At 40.5% G+C, this 23112-nt stretch overlaps 1 protein-coding gene across 1 annotated transcript; it reads right to left on the bottom strand.

Moving 5' to 3' along the window:
- Nucleotides 1-16008: 16008 nt before the first annotated feature.
- LOC132212702 (large ribosomal subunit protein eL38-like) lies at nucleotides 16009-22865 on the bottom strand. Its single transcript, XM_059658711.1, has 2 exons — nucleotides 22812-22865; nucleotides 16009-16191 (listed from the first exon to the last, which is right to left on the bottom strand). Exons 1-2 carry the CDS (start codon nucleotides 22863-22865, stop codon nucleotides 16009-16011), a joined length of 237 nt encoding a protein of 78 aa, XP_059514694.1.
- Nucleotides 22866-23112: the final 247 nt, after the last annotated feature.

The raw sequence follows: 23112 nt of genomic DNA on the forward strand, positions 1-23112 counted from the left end.
AGTTGATATAAGGAAATAATTTAACATGCTTTCAATATTTTGCTATGACTTGTATAATTCATTCTGTGCTTAAAATGATAGGCTTGAAATGATAGGCTTTAGTTGAGAAAATGCAGAGAGATTCATATAAGTTATACCATGGTTTTTCATATGCCCTAATTACATTTAATAATGCAAAATCAAGAGGGTGCAGATATGTACCTGTATAATGATACTTAAGTGTACTAAATCTTAAAATGTTAAAAGTAAAGCAAATATATTTTAAAATATTTAACCATTTATGTACTCACAATATAAACTATTTCTTTTCTACTTTAAACATTTTTTCAATGTATGCCTGGCTGGTGTGGTTCAGTGGTTGAGCATCGACCTATGAACCAGGAGGCCAGGGCACATGCCCAGGTTGTGGGCTCGATCCTGAGTAGAGGGTGTACAGGAGGCAGCCAATCAATAATTCTCATCATTGATGTTTCTCTCTCTCTCTCTCTCTCTCTCTCTCTCTCTCTCTCTCTCTCTCCCCCGTCCTCAATGAAATCAATAAAAATATATATTTAAAAAATATTTTCAATTTGAATCATTAAAACCTAACATTTTAATGGACCACTCAATTTGATTCAAATATAGTTTTTAATTTTTAAAGATTATCCCCAGTGTACATCTCTGACTCATTTAACTGAATTTAAAAAAATATGCATGTGCAAAACATTAAAAACCACATCTTTGAACTTTCTTGAACTGTTTTATTCAGTTATCATTTTGTTCCTTTTACTAATGGAAACAATTTTTTTTCAAGAAAGACACAATATACAAAATGAAGCTTTACAAATTTAATTATAGCAGGATAAGCTGGAGATATTTTAAATATATATAAAAACTTTCTTCAAAATTTAATTTTGCAAAGATTTTCATTTAATATATACAGCTTGAGATCAGATGAAAAATAGAAAAGGTATTATGAAATTTCACTTAGAGTATAGTAAAAATTTCCATAAAATGATTATTTGATTTAGCTTCTTTTCTGAGAGTGGCATAGGGATCACTATCTTCATTTAATACAAAAGTTAAGTGACCGATTCGCTGTCACTGAGCTGCAAGGTACCTATGCAGAACCAGACCCAGCCAGCAAGCTGCTGTATATAAAACTCTTTGTAGAAATGCTTCACATTCACCTTCTTTGCAAACTGTGAAGCACTAGACAAATATTAGTTTTTATTCTTTAATCATGTACCTACAACCACTTACTTCAGCATCTTTATACTGTATGTCTTTCTGATAAGTAAAATGTTTAAGGTAAGGTGTTAATTACCTACTCCGCCTTATTTCAGAAAATTTATGTCCAATATGCACCCAATAAAGATTTCAAATGTAAAGTGATATTCTCATTATGCTCTGTTAACCATTCATAACAGATATTTCCCATGTATGAGCAGACAAGTGAATTGTTGCTTCATTTAGTTTGTATATACAAGAGAAAATGAGAAGCTTTATTCACTAACAACAATTATTTTGTGTCAGAGATATCATGATGTTTCACGCATGTAAAAACCCCAAATCTAAGTGATTAAATATCATTGATATATTTCATTTGATAATGAAACAAGCAGTGCGCTACAATCTGGAAAGGCCCCTTCTAGGTTGCACATCTATTCAGTTGCTTGGAATATAATCTGGGGTTCTGTGAAATGTATTCTATATAAGCTTGATGGGAAGATGGAACTTTTGCATTTTATGCTTTTGCTTGCTTCCAATCTTTCTATCTTCAACAGCATATAGAAGAGCTGTGTCTATATTTTAGAAGTATACTAATTAAACTCAGAATCAATCTAAGATTTGGAACTAAAAAATTTAGTCTTAATCCCGGAAAAAAATTCATTGTTATAATTTCTTAAGGATAATTAAAATAGATAGGATCTACTGATTTTGAAAGCTCAGTTTATAAACAAGGTAAAAACAATGCAAGTAGTCAACTAGCCAAAGATAAAGTACTTTTAGTTCAATTTTTTCATCTTTTAAAAATATAATATTTTTTATTTTTGCTTATGAATAGAACATATCATGCCCAGAAAACATATTATGTTTATTTGATGAATTTATTTATCTATTTATTTTGCTTTATGGTTCATACACCATATGGTTATAATTTTTTGTTCCATATAAACTAGAACTATTAACATATATTAAATGCATTGTAGTTCAAAAGTTTGTAACAACAACAAAGCATTTAAAAATTAAGTTAAACAATACAATAATATCTATGAAATTCCTAGCAATCAATTTAACAACAACAAAAAAGCTATATGCTAAAAGCAATAAAATTTTGCAGAAAGGCACAAAGAATTCTGAATAATTGGAAGTTCAATCATGCAACAGAATGGGAAGACACATTATTTCAAATATATAAGTATCTGTGCCTTCTTGATATAGTCAATATACTTTTAATAATGTACCCAAATAATTTGTTAAATTAATGCTCATGTTCAGCTGGTAAAACAAATATAAGGAGTATGAGAACAGCCCCCCAAAATAAAGCAATATGGTAAAGCAAAATGAAGGAAATATGCTATACCAGTTAACCAAACTTTATAGCAAATCTTTGCAAATAAATTAGAACTTATTAAAACATCAAGAAATATATGTATATATTCTGTGGGAATTTGGGTATTAAAGGTGATAGGGAACAGATGGCGTATTTTATAAATGGTATTGTGGCAACTAAGGATGTATCTCAAAAATAATTTAAAATTAGATCCTTACCTCACAACATTGGTGACAATGGAGTTGGTGAGGCACCGTCCTTCCCTCTTACAGTTGTGCTCGCCCAAGGTGTTATGTTCAGCCAAAAGTGGAGAATCAGATGGCTTACCACACATCTTTATTCTGGCCAGTGGAACAGGGAAAAGAGAATGTATGCCTATGTCCATTTCTTTTAAGGACCATTATATTAACTTACATCGCTCTCTCATCTTGTTTTCAAGACCTTACACCATGTGTAATATTTAAATGGAAAGGCGGTTGGGAACCTCAGACTGGGGTCTTTAGCTAAGAGATCATGTGTTCAGCTAACATATCTGCTGGGGTAGAAGAAGGGGAAAAAACACATGATATATGCAGAGTGGGAGGTGGTAATACTCTACCAAAATGTGTTTTCTGGAGATCTTTATTGATAGATGGGATAAATTTTAACCATGCAAAGGTCTTCAAAGGTAATATTTTCTCATTTCTTTATGTTCTTAACTATTCTGTCCAACAGTGTACAAAATTAATTGATCTGCAATAATCCATCACCAAACACAGTTGCAGTGCTTGTGGTTTTGAGAAGTTTTGGGCCCTCTGTTCTGTTCCATTGATATATATGTCTGTTTCTATGCCAGTACCAGGCTGTTTTGACTATAATGGCTTTGTGGTATAGTCTAATATCCAGTATTGTGCTCCCCCCAACTTTTTTCTTCTTTTTAAAGATTGCTGAGGCTATTTGGGGTCTTTTTTGGTGCCATATAATTTTGGGAATATTTTTTCTAGATTTATGAAATATGCCATTGGTATTTTAAAAGGGATTGTGTTGATTCTATAGACTTCTTTGGGTAGTATGGACATTTTAATGATGTTGATGTTAATTCTTCCAATTCGTGGTCACAGATACTTTTCCTCAGAAGAAAAAAAAAAAAAAAAACTAATAGAAGAAAAAGTGCCTTGCAAAGTTACTAGGAGGATGGGAAGTGTTGTCTTAGCAACAATGTTTTCGTCACGAGAGTCCCAGCAGTTCTCATCTGCAAGTGGAGATGGCCTCAGTTTGAAAAGTGAAATTTTACAAAAGCATGGGGGAGGAGATCAGCCCGTACCAATGAACAGAAAACAAGACAGAGATGGCGATGAGGCCATGGCACACCCATGCACCAATGGCAAACATCTCTAAATTCTTTAGTAATCTTTTTACTGGCAAGATCCCTTTAAGGCTATAAGCCCCTAATAGCTTAGCTAGCCTCTATCAGTGGTCCTCAACTTTTCTAATGCCACAACCCTTTAATGCAGTTCCTCATGTTGAGGTGACCCCCAAACATAAAATTATTTCTGTAGCTAATTCATAACAGTAATTTTGCTACTGTTATGAATCATAATGTAAATATCTGGTATGCTATGTGTGTTTTCCCATGGTTGGGACCCACAGGTTGAGAACCACCGCATCCAGTTCCCTTCACCAATACAGGATCTAGCCCTCTGATCCCTCTTTCTTCTGCCAACTTCCTTCTCTTTCCACAACATTTTTAATTCTATAGTTTACATAGCAATTGTCACAACACAGTCCACAACCCAGGAACAAACACATTTTGACTCGGGAGTGGGCCTCTCTTTAGCGTAACTTCTGAGCACGATTGTGATTATATTTAGCAGCACATTTTGGGCTGTGTGTGTGTGGTTTTTTGTTTGTTTGTTTTACACTGATGTTTCTTTCTATTAAACATTAATGATTGTTTTCCAAAATCTACTAACTTTTTACTGAAGTTCCTATTGGCATCTCTCTAGTTTTTTAAATAATGTAGTATTTGTTGATGTGGTATATGTATTTACTTCCTCTCCCCATGCCAGCTAATCCTTGAATAGTTACAACCACTACAGCTCTTGTTTTTAGATTATAAACTGCTAAAATGAAGCCGTGTCATTTCCTTACATTTCTTGCCTGCATTCCCTCTCTGAGTCCGGAAATGTGTTGACATCTTTTTCCTTATCCTTTCCCCTATTTGTCCTTCTCAAGTACTTACTCTCTTTCAATCCTTTGTTTAAATATAGTTCACATACCATACAATTCACCCATTTAAAGTGTCTAATTTTATGATTTTAGGATTTTCAGATATGTACATCCCCACAGTTAATTTTAAAACATTTTCATGACTTCAAAAAGAAAACTTACAATCTTTAGTTGTCATCTCTCCTCCCCTTTCTTCCCCCACCCCCAGCCCTAAGCAACCACCAATGTATTTTATATTCCTCTAGTTTTGTCTGTGTTGAACATTTCATATGAATGGAATCACATGCGATCCTTTGTGACTGGCTTTATTCACTTAGCATAATGCTTTCAGGGTTCATCCATGTTATAGCATGTATTCATAGTTTTTATTGCCAAAAGATATGACATTGCATGGACATACCACATTTTATTTACCATTCCTCAGCTGATGGACATGTGGGTTGTCTCCACCTTTTGAGTATTATGAATACTGGATGCTACTGCTGTGAGCATTTGTTTACAATTTGCTGTGGACATGTGTTTTCATGTCTCAGGAGTGTGTACTTAGAGGTGGAGTTGCTGGGTCATATGGAAACTCTGTTTGACATTTTGAGAACAGGCCAGACTCTTTGTCAAAGTGGCTGCGCCATTTTCCATTCCCGCCAGCTATGTGTGAGGGTTCCGCCTTCTCAACAATCTCAGCGAGAGACTGCTTCTAGCCTTTTTGTGTGTGTGTCTGTTGTTATCTCACAAAATGCTTGTGATTTGCATTTTTTTCTGATGGCTAGTGACATTGAGCATCTTTTCACCTAATATTTTACTTTTAATGGCATTTTTGGAAAGAAAGAGATAAACAAGTGTATCTGCTCTGCATTTAAGTAATTTGCATGCATAACAGGAAAAATTCTCCTAAATATTTGGAAACACAGTGTTGTTATTTTTAATATTTTGTTGAAAAGTCCCCATCTCATGGCTTCATGCTCCTCTCTGATCAGTGGCCCAGCGCATCTGTTGAGCAAGTGGTGATGCCCTCAGTTTGAGGAAAGTGAGATTTGCCATGGATTTGAGGGGCTTTCTAGAGAGAATAGACAAAGGAAACAGAGAACTGAGCTCCATTTGTTTTGTTCACATGTTAGTAAGCATCGGAGCATTATTTGTGGAATGAATGAGTTCCGGATAGTTCCATGGAACCAGTAGAACCCATTGTGAGATCTAATCTAGTAGTGGTCATTACTTATAGGAAGCCATTTCTAGAAAAACACAGAGTTGAAATTTGTAGGAAGGATTAAAGGGAACTGGAAGGGGGGCCCATTGTCGTGGAGCTTTTGGAATGTTAGTCACTACATGGACCATCAAGTCTACCTTAGTAAGCGAGGAAGCCAAGAGCTTTGTGGATTGACAGGGAGTGAGTGGATAAATGAATGACCTGGAATTGAAAAATTAACAATGGGCATCTATGCTGGAAGGATAGGGGATGAGGCCAAAGGGTCAAAGGTCAGACTATATTATTCCTGAGGCAGAGATGTTCCTGGTCATAAGGTCTGCAGTGTGGTAGTGACTGCACTGGAGCGGCAGTAAAGGACCCCAAGATGAGATGGTGTAGGAACTGGGAGGCTGCGTTATTGGCCGCTTGTCCACATGGATGTTACAACCCTCCGCTGCCTGCTCACCTCTTCACATCCCCTGCCTTGGGACCCATTCCACCTTTAGTTCCTTTTTGTTCTGCATTTTTTCTGTGGTCTCTAGCTTCAAACATTGCATGGCAAATGGCATAACTCTAGACAAGAAGATGCTAGTGTGGTAGTGAAAGGGGGCTCTGTTTGGTTTTTGTTTTGTTTTGTTTTTTCTATTTACACTCAGGATTCACAAGGTTTACTGGAAAAGCTACCTGAAGTGCTCATGAGGACGCTCATTCCATTTTTGTGTTTCAGTCTGTACAAGTGGATTTGCCTTCCCTCTAGACCACTGTAGAAAGGGTGGGTGTGTGTGCACATTTGTCAGGGGAAAAACAATACCCCCCAGACACTCCTATTCAGGGTTCACCCACCTGTGGGATCCTCTGATCACTGACTTCTAATGATTAAGCCACTGTCTCTTCTTCACTAACACTTTCTGAAAAATATACCCATCTTTAATCTTCTTCAGATGTGGAAGGTCTGTCTTCCCTGCTGCCTTCCAGGACATACAGCATTCCCTGAAGGGCAAGGTGTGGGCTGCTCTCCATGTTCCTTAAGGCTAAGCTATGAGGAAGGAGACAGAGCCCATCTCCTCAAACCTCATCAGGGAGGAAGTGGGCTTAGGGGGAGGGCACATGGTATCTAGTTCTCAACAAGAGCTCCAGGGAATGGTCACTTTTGGAAGCCAAGGGAAGCAATCAGTAGGAGCTGAACTTACTCCTTTCCTTACTTAAGCGCAAGCCCTGAGAAACCCTTGCCCCCAACTGAGGACACAGAGAAGACATCACTGTTATTACAGAAACATTTATTAGGCAAGTCAGTATTCCCCACAAGGAGGGAATTACTTGGGGGTGGGAAATGTTTACCCCTGGAAATTATAGAGAAGCATTGTGTGTCTAAATCGTGGAGGCTGACCTCTGAAGGCAGCGCCTCCAGCAGTGGTGAGAACAGCAGGAGGCCCCTTGGCAGCTTGAGGCCTGTAGCTGGGGCTGGGATGGGGCAGAGTCCCCCTGAGGGGCACAGATTGAGGGTGCTTCTGGCATATTTGCTGACCCTTTGATGCCACAGCATTTTGGGGGGGTCTGTCCTCATTTCTGGTATGTCTAGCATTGGTAGAGTCCTGGCCAGCCAAGATAGCTGTGTGGCGGCTGGACACGGCATTTGTCACGTCATCGGAGGGAGCCCTGCGCTGGAAATGACGCCTCTGCACTGGCTCTGCCTGGGCCTGCACTGCTCCCTTCTGCACAGGCTTTCCGGACTGCGCTGGGGCGGGAAGGGGCTCTTGGGGGCAGGTGGTAACTACTGCAGGCCGGCGCCCCAGTTTCTCTTCTGGGAACTTGCCCATGTCTGACATGACTCTATAAACTTGGGTGGTTCCAGTAAAGGGAGCTCTGCTTTGAAGTGGGCCTCTACTCTGTGCAGATGATCTGTGCCTTCCCATTTCCTGGGTGGTTTCTTGCATTTTACATTGGATTGAAGGACAAAGCCTTTGAAAAAGGCTCTTCATTTGATGTAGCAAAAGGCTATCAGAAGGAGCCGTCTGTGTTCGGCTGTGGAAAGACTTGCTCCCAAGCATGTCCTCTAAAGTGGTGTCCTGAGAAGGAAATTTCTCCCCTCCAGGTTGGGAAAGTCTGAGTCGTGCATCTCCAGCACCAAACTCCTTGTATTTGGGGCCTGTAGGCTCTGGGGGAGGACACACGATATCTTTCTTTACAGCTGGTGGGGAATTCTGATCCTGGCAGAACCTCAGTGCCTGCTTAGGAAGCCATGGTTCCTGCTGCTTCTCCAGACTGACTCCGCTGTCCTCCGATTGGACATGCAGCACCTGGTGAACCTCCGTGTCCACACTGGACATACACTTAGCAGGAGTCAGGGGGGCTTTGTAAGTCAAAATGTCTGAGTCACTGGACATGTCCAGGGGTTGGCCTTGGGCCTGGCTATGCTTCCTGCTCTCCAACTTCAAGTTCATCTCAGCAATTAGTTGCTTTCTAAGTTCTGATAAGTTAGGAGCTAGATCTGATATTTTAGATGGTGGGTTTTCAGTGGTCACAGTGGTATGTCTCTCTATCTTTTGGGAGATTCCTGGCTTGCTGGTTGTCAAGACGCCACTACTTTTGGGTTGAAGAGCTTTGAGCCCCTCACCCCTGACTATCTCCCTAGACATGCTGGGCCTGGAAGCAGGTTCTGATTTCTCCCTATTTGTGCCCTGTCGTATTTGTGCCGGGTCATTAGAATTCACACCGTTGTTATTTGTCTCCTGTGGGGTCCCTGCTCGCCTTGCAGGCAGCTTCCGGAGTTGAATGTTGGCTATGAGAGAATGTATCTGACTATTTTTGCCACTAATGGTGTTTGTAAGAGGCAGTTTGGCTTTCAAAATTTTTTGGATTTCCTCTACGAGTGTGCCTTGTATATCAACGGGTTTATGTGAGGAGGTCTTTGAATCACTCAGCAGATGAACTTTTAAAGGATCATTCTCTTGGCTGTGTCCCTCCTCCTTCCCCTCATTCTCCTCTATTTGAAACATTTCTGAGCTCCTCTCATAGAAGCTTCCTGATTGGCTCAATCCAACATTTGGATTTTCACTAGTCTGGTCCTTCTCCACAGAGATCCGTGAGAGGCCAGAACTGCTCTTTGACTCAAGTATGCCTGAGCAATTGCTCAGAGGCCTCATTAGTGACAGAGACCCATTGATCATGCTGGGCTGGCCCTGGTGGTGTTGGATGAGCCTCTTTCTAAGGTGATGCTCAAATTTATCTCGAAATTCACTGCTGAGAGGAAACTCTACAGGATCGATGGAGATTACAAGATGGGCCTTAGAACTTTGAACCACAGAGGTTAAACCCCACAAACTTTCCTGTTCTTTCAGCAACACACTGCATTCCAGGCATTCACTTTCCGACGAGGTGTTACGTTCTGATTCATTATTGGGTATGTGGACATTCATTTCACAGACCTTATTCTGGGTAATGGGACTGGATGGTAGGATTGGGAGTGGGGATTGAAGGTGGGCCTGGGTTTGGATCTGAGTGAGATGTAAGTGCTGGGACTGAGGCAGGGTTTGAGGCAAGGGTTGAGGTTGGACCTCTGCCAAGGATGGAGATTGTAAATCAGAAAGTCCTGGGCATTCTTGGTCTATGACGGAATTTGAGATGCCATTGAAGACGATTGAATATTCACCAGAGGCATGGACAGCAGAGGACAAGGACTCGCTGTGCAGAGTTGGGAGACCCCAGAATTGCTGGGCAGGTTTTTGGTTTAAGTTGTCTTCCCTGGTTTTAGGATATATGTACTCCTGTGCTGAGTCATGCTCATCAGGGCTGAGAAGTAAGAGATGACTAGGATCTATAAGTTTGGCTTCAGGGTCTGCCCCAAAAGAGATCTTTGTCGAACGGAGGGCAAGAAACCCTTGATGTAAATCATATTGTGTCAAGGTCGAAGAGCACAGGTCTTTGGGTTGAGGTGAGGAATGGTGCACTGGCTGTGGAGGCAGAGTTTGACCCGGTGGTGAGGGTGACAGAAAATTACCCAAGGTTGTCATTGAGTTAGAGAGGAGAATGGAGGGAGATGGTTGGGAAGGTTCAGGCAGTGGAGTTGGTATGAGTTCTCCTGGAGGGACTCCTGAGAAAGCAGAGGACTGACTGAATGATGTCTCAGTCACAGAAGCTGTCACAGGAGCTGTGGAAGCCACAGGAGACTCAGATGGAGTAGAAGCTTCCAAAGACTTTAAGTAAAGCCGACTGATTTTAGTGGCGTCATTGTTACACACCTCACAAGAGGAGTCTGGACATAAAAGTTGACGAAAGCGGGTGATGTCATAATTCGGTCCCAGGGTGCTGCAGGAGACAAGAGGTAAAAAGATGCAGCCAGGACCAGAATAAGGAAAGGAGGTCCTGGTGAGGGTGGGGCCACCTGAAGCCTGCTGCCCCTTCTTACTCCACATCTATGACTTCATAATGCACTCAGTTGCACTCATCCCAAGCATTCACTCACATTCCCCTTCCTATGTCAACCTCTACCATGACTAGGGAGGGCTCCACTGAACCCCTAGAATTGCACAGAACATGTTATAGAGAGACCAGGAAAAATGGGGAAAGACTGGTCACCTTTTCATGAGAGAAATCAGCTCCCTTTCGTCGTCCTCGCTGTGATATCTCGAACCTGGAACCAGGAGAGTGAGTTACATGTAAGGAAGGTAGACACATAGGCATTACACAGGGATCCTTTTATGGGAGACCATTGGGATAAAAGATTGTGAAACACTCAAGAATTAGTAAATGAAATCAAATGGTCAATGATAATATTAATAAGATGCCCCCCCCCATGTGTGTGTTGCTTAATTGATAAAGTACTTTTATATGTAGTACTAGAGGCCTGGTGCACAAAAATTTGTGCACTGGTGTGCGGGGGTGGAGGGTGTCCCTCAGCCCCACTAGTGCCCTCTCACAGTCTGGGACCCCTCGGGAGATAACGACCTGATGGCTTAGGCCCGCTCCTGGGTGACAAAGGGCAGGCCAATTCCTAGGTCCATCCCCTGGAAGGGCTCAGAGCAGGGTCGATTGGGGAGTTGGGGTGCCACCCCCTGTCACGCACAGAGCAGGGCGGATTGGGATGTTGTGATGCCACCCCCCGTCACGCTCAGGGTAGGGTCGATTGGGGCATTGGGGCGCCGCCCCCTGTCAAGCACAGAACAGGGCTGATCAGGGGGTTGGGTCGCTGCCGCCTGTCACGCACTGAGCATTGCCCATCAGGGGGGTTCAGGCTCCGTACCCTGTCACGCATAGAGCAGGGCGGATCATGGGGTTGGGGACCTCCCCCATGTCATGCACAGAGTAGGGCCGATAGGGGAGTTGGGGCACCGCCCCCTGTCACATATAGAGCAGGCAGATCAGGGAGTTGGGGCGCCACCCCATCACAGAGCAGGGCGGAACAGCGGGTTGGGGCGCCGCCCCCTGTCACACACAGAGAACGGGGGATAGGGAGGTTGTGGCCCCACCCTCTGTCACACACAGAGCCGCAAGGCGATCAGGGGGTTTGGGCACTGCCCACTGTCAAGCTGCTCCAGGGGCCAGGAGGCCTCACAGCTCCGCTGATCCCGGGTTCAGGATGCCTCGCGGCTCCGCTTACCCCGGTGCTGGGAGGCATATTACCCTTTTACTATATATAGGATAGAGGCCTGGTGCATGGGTGGGGGCCAGCTCATTTGCCCTGAAGGGTGTCCTGGATCAGGGTGGGAGTCCCGCTTGGGTGTCTGGCCAGCCTTGATGAGGCGATGATGGCTGTTTGCAGCTGGTCACACCCCCTTCAGAGTCAGGGTCCCCACTGGGTTACCTGGCCAGTCTGGGTGAGGGGCTGAGGGCCGTTTTCAGGCTGGCGGGTGACTGAAGCTCCCAACCTCTCCTTTTTTTTTTATTCTTTTTTTTTATTCTGGGATTTATTTACCTTCTATGGCTGTCACTGGAGCTGAGAGCTGGCTTTAGCTCTGAGGCTCGGCTGCTGAAAGTAGGTCTCTGGGTTTGTTTGGGTTCTTTATTTGAAACACTGTTTCAGCTACAGCTCCGAGGCCCAGCTGGCTGAAAGCAGGTTTCTGGAGTTTGTTTAGCTTCTATAATTGTAACATTGTTTCTTAGAGAGCAGTTCAGAGGCCGGCAGCAGCAGGCAGGGAACCTTAGCTTCCTCCGTCACTGGAGCAAGCAAGCCTCCTGTTTGCTTCTGCTGCCTGGCTGCCGGTCCCCATCTTGGTTGGCAGTTAATTTGCATATCTCGCTGATTAGCCAATGGGAAGGGTAGCAAAGTTATGGTTAATTACCATGTTTCTCTATTATTAGATAGGACTGCATTTGATGCTCAAAACCACTCTGAAGCAGAGAGGCCAATGGTCACAACAAAGAGGAATCTGATCATCCTGAAGTCAGAGTACTTTCTCTAAGTCAGGAGACAGAACTTCTGACTCTCGACATCTACTGGGCAACACCCATGGCCTAGGTCCCTCACTGCTTCTTACCCAGGGACAGCAGAGCAGGGAATCTGAGCAATATCTCAGGTCCAGTCTTTCCATGAGCCTCTCCTCTGCGGGCTCTGTTTCATGAGAGGGGCTGTATCTACCAACTGACAGAGACCGTGGACCTGGTACCTCATGGGAAGGAGACAGAAGGGTCACCCTTGGGGAGCTCAGGTGGAATAGGCAGAACCTTACCTCTCCATGTCCCACCTTTCCTTCTCCTCTTGGCTCTGACCCGATGCTGAGAACAAAAAGGAATGAGTGGGTGATTAGGCCTCATTTCTCTCCTCCTCCCCCTAGGACACTCAGCCATTTACTATCTAAGAATAATGTCTCTCTGAGCCAACCAAATACATTTTAACTAATAGAACTTTGTGTTCCTTTTACCATTCTTAAAGCTTTAAAATGTTTTTAATTTTTCCTTTTTTAAAACTAAAAAGAAGGACTTTGTTTATGGGGTCCACACTTGGTATACTCAGAGGTCCTCTGCTCTAGGTCGGCATATCATCTGAGGCCTACAGTCCATCTCTGTCCCCTCAGATAGGACCCCGTAACCTGATGGTGCTCAGGCTGCAGCCTCTGCTCACTCAGAGGCTCTCAGAGGCTCAGCCCTCCCTGCTTAGCAGCCCAACACAAAGGCTTGGTTAAGTGATGGCTGCCAGGGCAGCATGACTCAGGATGAAGTGCTGGTTAACTCTGATGTCCCACAGAGACTCCCACGTCTCTGAATAACTGGATCCAGGATAGGGAATCCCTGTGTTTGGAGCCAGAAACCTGTCACCACACCCCGATGGTCTGTGAGATTCAGATGGAAGCCTGAGTCCTCCCTCAACCCCTACCCCTGCCTGGTCTCTTCCCCTAGAGAAGCGATGTTCTGTTCTCTCCTCAGATGTGCCATCTTCAGTGTCTCTCTGACTCATCCAAACTCATTTAGAAATGTGGGAATCGAAATGGCAACTACAATGAAGAACTCTTTGGGGGCTCACTCACTCAGGGTTCCTTACCTTTGGGGTATGTTCATTTTTCCAGAACGTTGGGATGGATGGAATTCCCACGAAAAAAATGAAGAGGAAGAATAAGCTCAACACCAAGATGGAAATTGGGTTGAGATTATCATATAAAAATTCTGAGCCGAAGCTCAGATAAAGCTCTAGAAGGCTATTCAGAAATAGACCGAGTTCCATTTTCCGAACAACAACGCTGCTTAAAGCAACTGAGCTCTGAGGGCTCCGACTCTTGGCTTTATAGCCAGGCCTGCCTCACAGAGCACTGTGGAGTCACAGAGGGTTTCTGAGCGTGGGGGTGGGTCCACCTTCATAGGGTCTGTCCACAGCCCCGCCCCCCAACCAGCCCAGCAGTGTCCCTCCATCTCTTCTGGGCCTCTAGGTCCTTCTGCCCTACTCTCCTAGCCTGTTTTCCAATGTGCCTTTTAACATATCATATATTTATTCATCGTAATGAATGCTCTGCGTGTTTCATCTGTAACCCAGATATTAGCTGGGTCTCCTTTCATGTTGGACACTTGGACTTTGGTCTCACCAGGTCCACTACCTTACAAGTCTGAAGTACTCCCTGGAAATTTTGGTTGTGTCCAGACGTTTACACTGAGGATCATATCTGTCCTCAAATCCAACTTACATAATTTTGGGTAAAGAACTTGAAGGTCTTTTAGACTTCCATAGATTTGTGAATGTGAAATAGAATTTTTTTTTTTAGTAAGTTATAATTGAATACTAAAGTCTAAAATACCATCCCTCCCCCACCCCCAGGAATACATTTCACGTATGTTACATATATCCAACCCCTAAGTTCTGTAATAAAGCTCTCCGCAGGACATTTCAAGCAGACATGGAGGTGGCCGAGGTGGTTTGTGTCAGAGTGTGATCCCCATACAACCCCAGGACAAGTTCTCCGTTGAGGTACATCCCCACACAGAAGTCCGGGTCCACATATCAGACTGCACTTGGTTATATTGTCTACAAGGAGGAGTGTTTTCCAGAATCTTGACTAGAATAACGTGCTGCTATTTGAGGAGGATCATGGGAGATGAGTCATTCGTTCAGGACTCTCATAAGTTTTCAGTTTCCTTGGGATAATCCTCAGTGCTCTCTCACTCTGTCCCTATTACTATCCCAGGGCGGAGCCGCATGCATACAGCTCTTTTCAGGGTCCCCAAAGGCAACTGGTTCAAATGAAAAGGATGTAGCCTCTCAGGGCTGTCAGCACCCCCTTACTTAGTGGGAGACAGAGCAAGCTTACTGGTACTCATGTTGAGTCTCACTGAACTCCCACCATCATGGGTCCATGGAAATTCTGTGCCATGGGGCTTCTGCAATGCTGTTTGTGAAGGGAAAAGCAGGTACTCATATTGCGCACATCCCCTCATGCGCATGCACCATTGTCTCCATAAACTTTACTTACAAAGCTGAGTTTTAAGGTAAAATTATGAAGAATCACAAAATGGTGACAGTGGAGCATTAAACCCAGCACTGAGTGCTCCTGAGTGTCCCCTGAGTGACAGCACAGGTTGTCGTCCTCGACCTGCTCTGCAGCTTTCTTTCTCGCCTCAGTTTACATTCTGGACTTCCCTCCCTCCTTTCCTCCCTCCCATCGGCGCTCTCTAAAATCAATAGAAAAGTATCCTTGGGTGAGGATTAACAACAACAACAACAACCAAAAAAACCCTAACCTAGATCTTTATTGCTTGTGATATGAGAATATTGGTAAACTATTTGAGGATAAGTTTTTAAATATACTTTATGGAATCTTAAATAATCACTTTGTGGATGATGCATGAATATGTCCGTAAATGTTCTCTCCAAGTAAACAATTGGATATACTACATTATTTAAGTATCCTGATATTGTATATATATTTACCTATAACTTACCATGAGCCGATGTTATTTTAAAATTTTACTTTCTCTTGTATTTCTATTTATTTACTCTTGCTTAAAGTTTCAATACCACTATACTATGAATTCTGAGTTTATCAATATAAAACAACATTTTTACCCTGGTTTAAACTTTTTTGCTTCAATCTTACTTTGATAACAATATATCTATGTTTGCCTGAATATAGTTTTTCATCTGTTAATGAAAAACTGTCTTGTATCATTTTGAATGTCCCTCTGTATGTATCCGATTTTCAAATTTTGTTTTAAAGCCAATTTTACTTATGCAGTCAGTGTCTGAATATTCTCAACCTAATAATTTATTTTATTGCTGTCATTTAAAAATTGCTTACTACTATCTTGCTAGAAAATGCTTTGTTTGCTTTTACTATAGTTTTTTGGAAGATAAATATTTGGCCTAAAGTATCATAAATCTGTAGTAATCTAATAATTAAAATATTAGTTTTTCCTCTATAAATATTTGGTCTAATAAAAATGTCTCTTTAAGGAAGTATTAGGAATGTGGTATTTTTATTATTTTAATTTCATATTACTTTTTAATCTTGGGTTAAAAATCACATCAATTTTTACATAATTAATTTTTATATTTTTGAATTTTTATGTATTTTATTATAGAAATAATATTTATGAGCTTTAGGTTTCCATGCGTAATTTTAATTTTTAAAATTTGAACACAGTTTGGTTCAGCGTGTCTGGTTCATTTCAGTTCCTTCACTGCCAAACCTGAGGGCAGGGACTGCTTCAGTTTCTCTGCCTGCCCTGCGTCTGTGATGACCAAGGTATAAAGATATCTCCCTTTCTTCATGTGGACACATTTAGTGTCCTTTCTCCTGGCTGTGAACAGGAAGTCATTGATTTCCTCAGTTTTGGGGAGGCATGGCTACCAGGCATGAAGAGTGTGTGGTGGCCAGCACAGCAACTTAAAACAGCGAGGAGGATGCGGGGGGTGGGGGGGAGTTGTCCAGTCACTGTAAGAATGGAAAATAAAAGTCTAATCAGGATGCAGTTGGAAGTTAAAGATGAATATCTATCTATATAAAAGCCTAGTATGCAAATTGTCCCCTCTGGAGTTCAACTGGGAGACCAGGAGTTCAATCACTCGCTATGATGTGTGCTGACCACCAGGAATGAAGGAAGGTTCTGGTCAGCAGCAGGAAGGCATTGATCAGCCCTGATCGCCGGGACCCTACCCATGCAAGAATTCCATGCACCGGGCCTCTAGTTAATTCTATAAACAAAAATCTTAGCAACATTTTCAGCACTACCTATACCAGATATTGTTGCATGGGTCTGCTTGTAACTGACCAATTAAAAAAAAAGATTACTGTAGAACCCAAACAGCCCCTTCCTTATTCTGGAATGTATTTGTAAAGCCATTTGCTTCAAGTGTTTAAAGTGAATCATAGTGACTAACAGCATGATCAAGTGGAGTGTAGATGATTTCAAATGGACAACAATAATATCTAATTTATTTGGATGGAGTAATTAAAATACGGAGCATTTATGACCCAAATGTTACCAATAAGAACGCTTTCCCAGAATTTTGCAATTGTGAAGGAATCTCCCCTCTAATTGCTAAGGTTTTAGTGTGTGGATCAAACCTGAATCTGGCCCTGTCTGTGTTTCACAGCTTGCCTTGGTCTGTGTGGGGAATAATGAAACAAATGTGGAAAAAAAAAAAAAGGTGTGGGACAAGGTGTGGCGAGAAAGGACAAGACACATATCTTAATGACAGCCAAGTTCCCCATCTACTTGTTTCCATCGGAATTTCTCTATGAACTGTGGGTAAGGGATGAGAAAGTGTTGAGAGTAACAACCTTTATTCTCAGAAAATAGACTGGGAGCTCTGTCCTAGTGGTCACTTGTTCTTTGGGTCAATGTACAACCTGATTGACAGGAAAACACAACACCTAAGCAACTTGATGATGCTTTGCCTGTTCTTCCCATGAGAAGTAATTATTCATTTCTTTGCCAACTAAACTGTCTACGGCCTTCATTTATCTTTAGTTTTCAATGTGTTACTGAAAATAAACTTTACCCAGCAGTTACAGTGTCCCTGCAAACCTAAGAAAAGACAAAATCTTAGTTGTATGAACTTTATAAATTTCATTGATCTCATGGATCTAAGACATACCCAAGGAACAAGTATTGTAAAGTATCTCTTTCATCATAATCTGACACAAATTTACATATAGCATTTAAATATTCCCCTTTAATATACAATTAGAAACTGTCTTGAATGACTGTTGTTCTTTTAACAATTAGCGTAGGAGAGGAAAGAGAAGAATTTTTTTTTTTAACTATAAAGCAACTCAAGATAATTTGCCCCTTTCTATACCCAGGTGAAAAATAAATTCTAAAGTTTTCCCATGTGCCTACATGTTTTATTTTATTAGTTTTCCACATTAAACCTCTATAACTGTAATGCATAGTTATAATTTTCATGTACATACTTTCATATTTACACTTTTTAAGTTGTAAGGTGGAAGAAGGCAATTCAAGTCCTATTAGAAACTGGGATACTAACCCTTAAGTCAACTTTTAAAAAATTTAATGAACATCATTGGGTGATTTCATCATTTTTCCAGGACTCAGTTTTCTTACAATGTAAAAAAAAAATTGAACAACATACTCTTAAAATTATTTTTTTTGCTTCAAAATATTATACAGTGATGATTCAAGATATAGAATTTAATGGAGCTGAATAGCAATTGCTTCCATGTTATTTAGAAATAACACACATCAGTTAATCCTTTTTGAAAAGTATAATTGCTATAAGTGCTTTTATCTTTCTATAATTTTCTTAATGTAGATTCATGAAGTTGCTCTGACATAAATTTAGCAAGTGACCTTAAATCAATGTGGTTAATTGAACATTTGTGAAATCAAGTTGGTAACTAAGATAGTTCTTTCTTCTTAAAATCTTGTGATTATTTCTGTATTGCTCTCTTTTCTTTTTCTTTTTCTTTTTTTTTTTTTTTTTTTTTTCGTGGAATAAGAAGCTTAGGGATCTGGCAAACCAGGGTTAGAGCAGTATCTCAGGGATGACAGAAGGGACCTAGACTTTACTTCTGGATCCCAAGCAAGAAGAAGGCTGGAATTAAAAAGGCCAAAGGGAGCAGAGCCACTGAATATTTTTGTTTCACAAAGTTCTGGCAGCTGTGATAAATTACCGTAGACTGGGTGGCTTACCAACAGCAGCAATGCTTTTCTCTCCGTTCAGGAGATTGGAAGTCTGAGATCAAGGTGCTATCACAGTTGGGTTCTGATGAGTGCCCTCTTCCAGATTTCACACTGCCAATTTCTTGTTGTATTCTCACGTGGCAGATAGAGGTTTGGCCCTCTTTTTAGAAGGGCACTAGTCCCATTCATGAGGGCTCCACCATATGACCACATTACTTCCCAAAGACTCCACCACCAAATATCATCATATTGGGGATTGAATTTCAATATATGAATTTGGAAAGGGACACATATCAATGTTCTTTCTGCAGATATTTCAAAAAACCCCACCAGGTGATCCTTGCATCTGGTTGGCCAACATTGTTCACCATGACCACATCTATCTGCAAATGTTTATAAGATGACTAAATTTATCTGGGTGTACTCCTCCACCCCCAACAAACTGAGGTTATTAAAAAGGACAATGAGAATGTATATTGAGTGGGCAATTAGAACCATATACCACAACATACATCACCAATGCCAATGAAATTATAGTATCTTATTCTCAAAGAACCATTCCAAATGCAAATTGAATGGTCATGAGTTACTGAAAGGGAAGATTTGCTCACATTGAGGATTAAGTTTTCATTTGAGGTTTAATTTTTCTTAATGTACATGATATTCTTTTTTACTGCTTCTTATATGCTGAAGCTTTTATGGTGAATAAAGAGGGCTAAATTTAGAGAAATGGCATGAAATATATATAACCTAGAAACAGGCTTAATTATACAGACTTTTTGCAAAAGCTTACCACTTTGAGCTGTTTGTTTGTTTTCATGACAGAACCTTTGGAGTTAGTATATGTTTTCCAAGATTTGACAATGAGAATTGTATTTGTTGTCAAACTTGGTGACATATGAAGTGTTAGTTGTTATTAACCCTACCTTACAGATGAGAAAACTGATGTTCAAAGAGGTGAAGTGACTTACCTAAGAGGATGATCTTGACTGAGCATATAAAAGTTGTAAAATTTCTTATGGATTAATATCAGAATTCTTAAGAATATAAAATTGGTCTTAGGAAACTAAGAATCCATATTGCAATTGAATAGAGATAACATAATAACTATTCAGATACACAAACAAGATAGGTTATGCGTTAAATGACATGGATGATTGAGAGATGATATGTCATTACAAAACATGAACAAATAACTATTACTGGGTCTGTTTTTCCCTCAGTCTCTCATGTGCAGTTAAGAACAGTACAATTGCTATTTGGATAAACCATAAACAACTTAATACGAATTCCAATAAAAGTTAGGGTAAAATCTGTTTATAGCTTGATGGTTCAAGCTAGATCTCTATTCCTCTGTTCATTAATAACCCTTGTAGTTGGGAATTAATACCAAAAAGCATAAGAATTTTAAAAAAACTTACATATTTTATGAGCCTTTATTACAAATCAGGATAGAAGCCTAGGTCTATTTGATGAAAAAGTTATTATTCTTAATCATCATGATAACTCTACATGACATGCATTGCTATTCTAATTTTATTCTTTAAATGTATTGAATTTATTGGGGTTTCAGGTATGTAATTCTATAATACATTATCTTTATATTGTATTGTATGTTCACCACCATAAGTGGTCTTCAGTCACCATTTATCCCATCTTTACCATCTTTTATCTCCCTCCAGCCTTTCTCTCCAGTTATCATCATAACTTCTATGTCTATGAATTTCTTTGTTTGCTTAATCCCTTAAGCTTTTCCACCCAGGCCCCACCCCTAACAGGTGTCAGTCTGTTTCCTGTATTAAGAGTCTGTTTCTATTCTGTTTGTTTATTTATACTGTGCATTAGATTTCACATATAAGTGAAATCATATAGTTCTTGCCTTTCTCGGACTGGCTTATTTCACTTCGCATAATACTCTTCAGGTCTATTCATGCTGTCACAAACAGAAAGATTTCTTCCTTTTTTAAGGCCCAGTAGTGTTCCATGGTGTAAATGTACCACAGATTTTTTATTCACTCACCTAGTGACGGGTATTGGACTGCTTCCAAATCTTGGCTGTTGTAAATAATGCTTCAATAAACATAGAGGTGCATATGTTATTTTTAATCAGTATTTCAGGATTCTTCAGATATATTCCCCAAAGTTGAATTCCTGAGTCAGAGACAGTTTCATTTTTAATTTATTTAGGAACCTTCATACTATTTTCCACAGTGGCTGCACCAATCTGCATTCCCACCCAACAGTAATGGAGGATTTCCTTTTCTCAGCATCCTGGCCAACACTTGTTGTTTGCTGACAATTGTGAGATAATATCTCCTTGTGGCTTAATTTGCATTTATCTGATTATTAGTGATGTTGAACATCTTTTCATATGTCTATTGGCCATCTGGATGTCTGTCCTCTTTGGAGAAGTGTCTATTCAAGTCCATTGCCCATTTCTTTATAGTACCAATAACACATTCTAGCAAAATATCTAGTTCATATAAGGTTAAACAACATTTCAATGAGATAACATTGGTGTCACTATAACTTTCTAACACGCTAGCTGGAATATAAAAATAATGTTTATATGATTATGTCATTTTTGAAATAAAACATTACATTGTGTCACCATAGCCCAGGGGTGGGCAACCTTTTTGTGAGTGCGTGCCAAAACCAGCAAAATCACTGACTCAAAATTCTCTATGTGCCAACCCTAATTTTTTGAGAACATGTTACACCTACTTGATATCTCTTAAGGTGTACGTATGTGAAGAACCTTGAAGAAATAATAAAATTCATTCGAGCGACAAAAACACAGTATATGATGATGAAAAATACATTTACTTTTTAATGTATAGATGTACACTGATAGTCCAACAGAAAACTTCATGATTCCGATTGATATTATCAGTGGTACTTTTGCTGCTGCATCACTGATGACAGAGATTTTACATATAAGAGAGGATTTCGCGTGCCAGCAAAAGTTACTGGCGTGCCATGTTTGGCACGCGTGCTAGGGGTTGCCCACGCCTGCTCAATGAATTTTTACAGAACTTTATGCTTATAGTTCTACCATACGAAAACATCTATTTGAGGCAGGGGTTATTTAGTTGGAAGAGGCATAAATCATTCATCCAAATTTGAGTTTATTAGAGTGAGTGTATCTTTATTTGCACACAAGTAAAGAAGACATATTTTAGCTGATCTTATTATAGGCTTACTTGTAGGTAAGAGGGAGTCAGGAGCTGAGACATAGCTCTTAATGACTGCATGGCCTCTTTCCTCCCCTCATCTCCCAGGCTCTCTTTGCCTCTTCCTCTTTGTGGTCAATTCTTCCTTCTAATGCATGGGTGAATAGAATTGCCTGTACCAAATCGACATTACCTGAGGTATCCCCAACGTATTTTCTCCATATATTTTCTGAATCTCATTATTGATATCCTTGGAAGATGGTATGCGGAAAATAAGGGGTGTTCTGTTTTCCCATGGATCAGCTTTCTTCTCCTGGCATAATCAGATAGTCATCAAGAGGATGATGCAGCCTGGCCAGTGTGGTTCAGTGGTTGAGGATCACCGTTGGATTCTAGGTCATGGCATATGTCTGGATTTCGGGTTCGGTCCCCAATGTGGGTGTGCAGGAGGCAGCTGATCAATGATTCTCTCTCATCCTTGATGTTTCTATCTCTCTCTCACTCCCTCTCCCTTCCTTTCTGAAACCAATAAAGATATATCTTTAAAAAGGACAAAAAATGTGGTGCAAATAGAGTCCCATCCATGGGAACTCTTGATAAGGAGTAGTTTCAAAGCAGAGATGTGGTTTTATCATTCACCCCAAAATGTACTATTTTGAACACTTAATAGAGTAGCAATAAAAGATAAAATCCATCAAGGGAAGGTGAGCAGTACACTTCATCCATAGTCTTTATAATAGCAAGAGTTAACTCTCATATGCTTATCATTTACCAGAGCTTTGCATATGATATTCCTCACAACAATCCTGTGAGGGAGCTTTCATGATTATTAACATTTTACAGGGAAGGAAGATAATGGAAAATTATTTTCATTTCCTTTTTAGGGGAAAGGGAATTATATATAGAAGGAAAGTGAAGGAATTATACTGTTCAGAGAAACCAAAATATTTACACAGACTGGCAAATAGAAAAACAGGGATTTGAAACTTGGCAATTTGACTCTTGTGTCTGCAACTATAACCTTCAAGCCACATTGTCTTCCGTAACTATTTTTAAGGAAAGTAATTCTCTTTGCCAAAGTTGCTACTTATTATCTCTAGAAAAGTAAATTTTACCCTCATTCTCTTACTTTCTGCTAACTCACCTGTAGAATGGGTACGGGAAAGTCAGACTTGCCAGATGATAGGGCTGTTGACATTATTCAACTTAAAAAATTTGGTTCATTAGTTTATCATTTTCGTGTTTGCTGTTTGTATGTAGACATTAAAATGGGGATAGAATAAAATAGACAAAAAGAAAGTCTTGTTAATAATGAGAGCATTTGAGAAACTGTATCTTCAGAAAACAGATTGGTGGTGACTTAAAGCCACTTGTGTGTGAAGGCTCTTTGGTGGTCTGTCTGACACATGTTGGTGGTTTCTCTCTTGTTACTCTTGGACAAATGT

The sequence above is a fragment of the Myotis daubentonii genome, chromosome 11 (assembly GCF_963259705.1).
Source record: "Myotis daubentonii chromosome 11, mMyoDau2.1, whole genome shotgun sequence".
Classification (NCBI taxonomy): Eukaryota; Metazoa; Chordata; class Mammalia; order Chiroptera; family Vespertilionidae; genus Myotis; species Myotis daubentonii.

What these genes read in the sequence shown, in the direction of transcription:
- LOC132212702 (XM_059658711.1), bottom strand. Translation starts at nt 22,865, where the DNA reads ATGTCAACAGCCCTATCATCTGGCAAGTCTGACTTTCCCGTACCCATT. An exon ending in TTCCCGTACCCATTCTACAG is followed by an intron (nt 16,192 to 22,811) that starts GTGAGTTAGCAG and finishes CATGCCTGGTAG; the next exon opens with CCATGCCTCCCCAAAACTGA.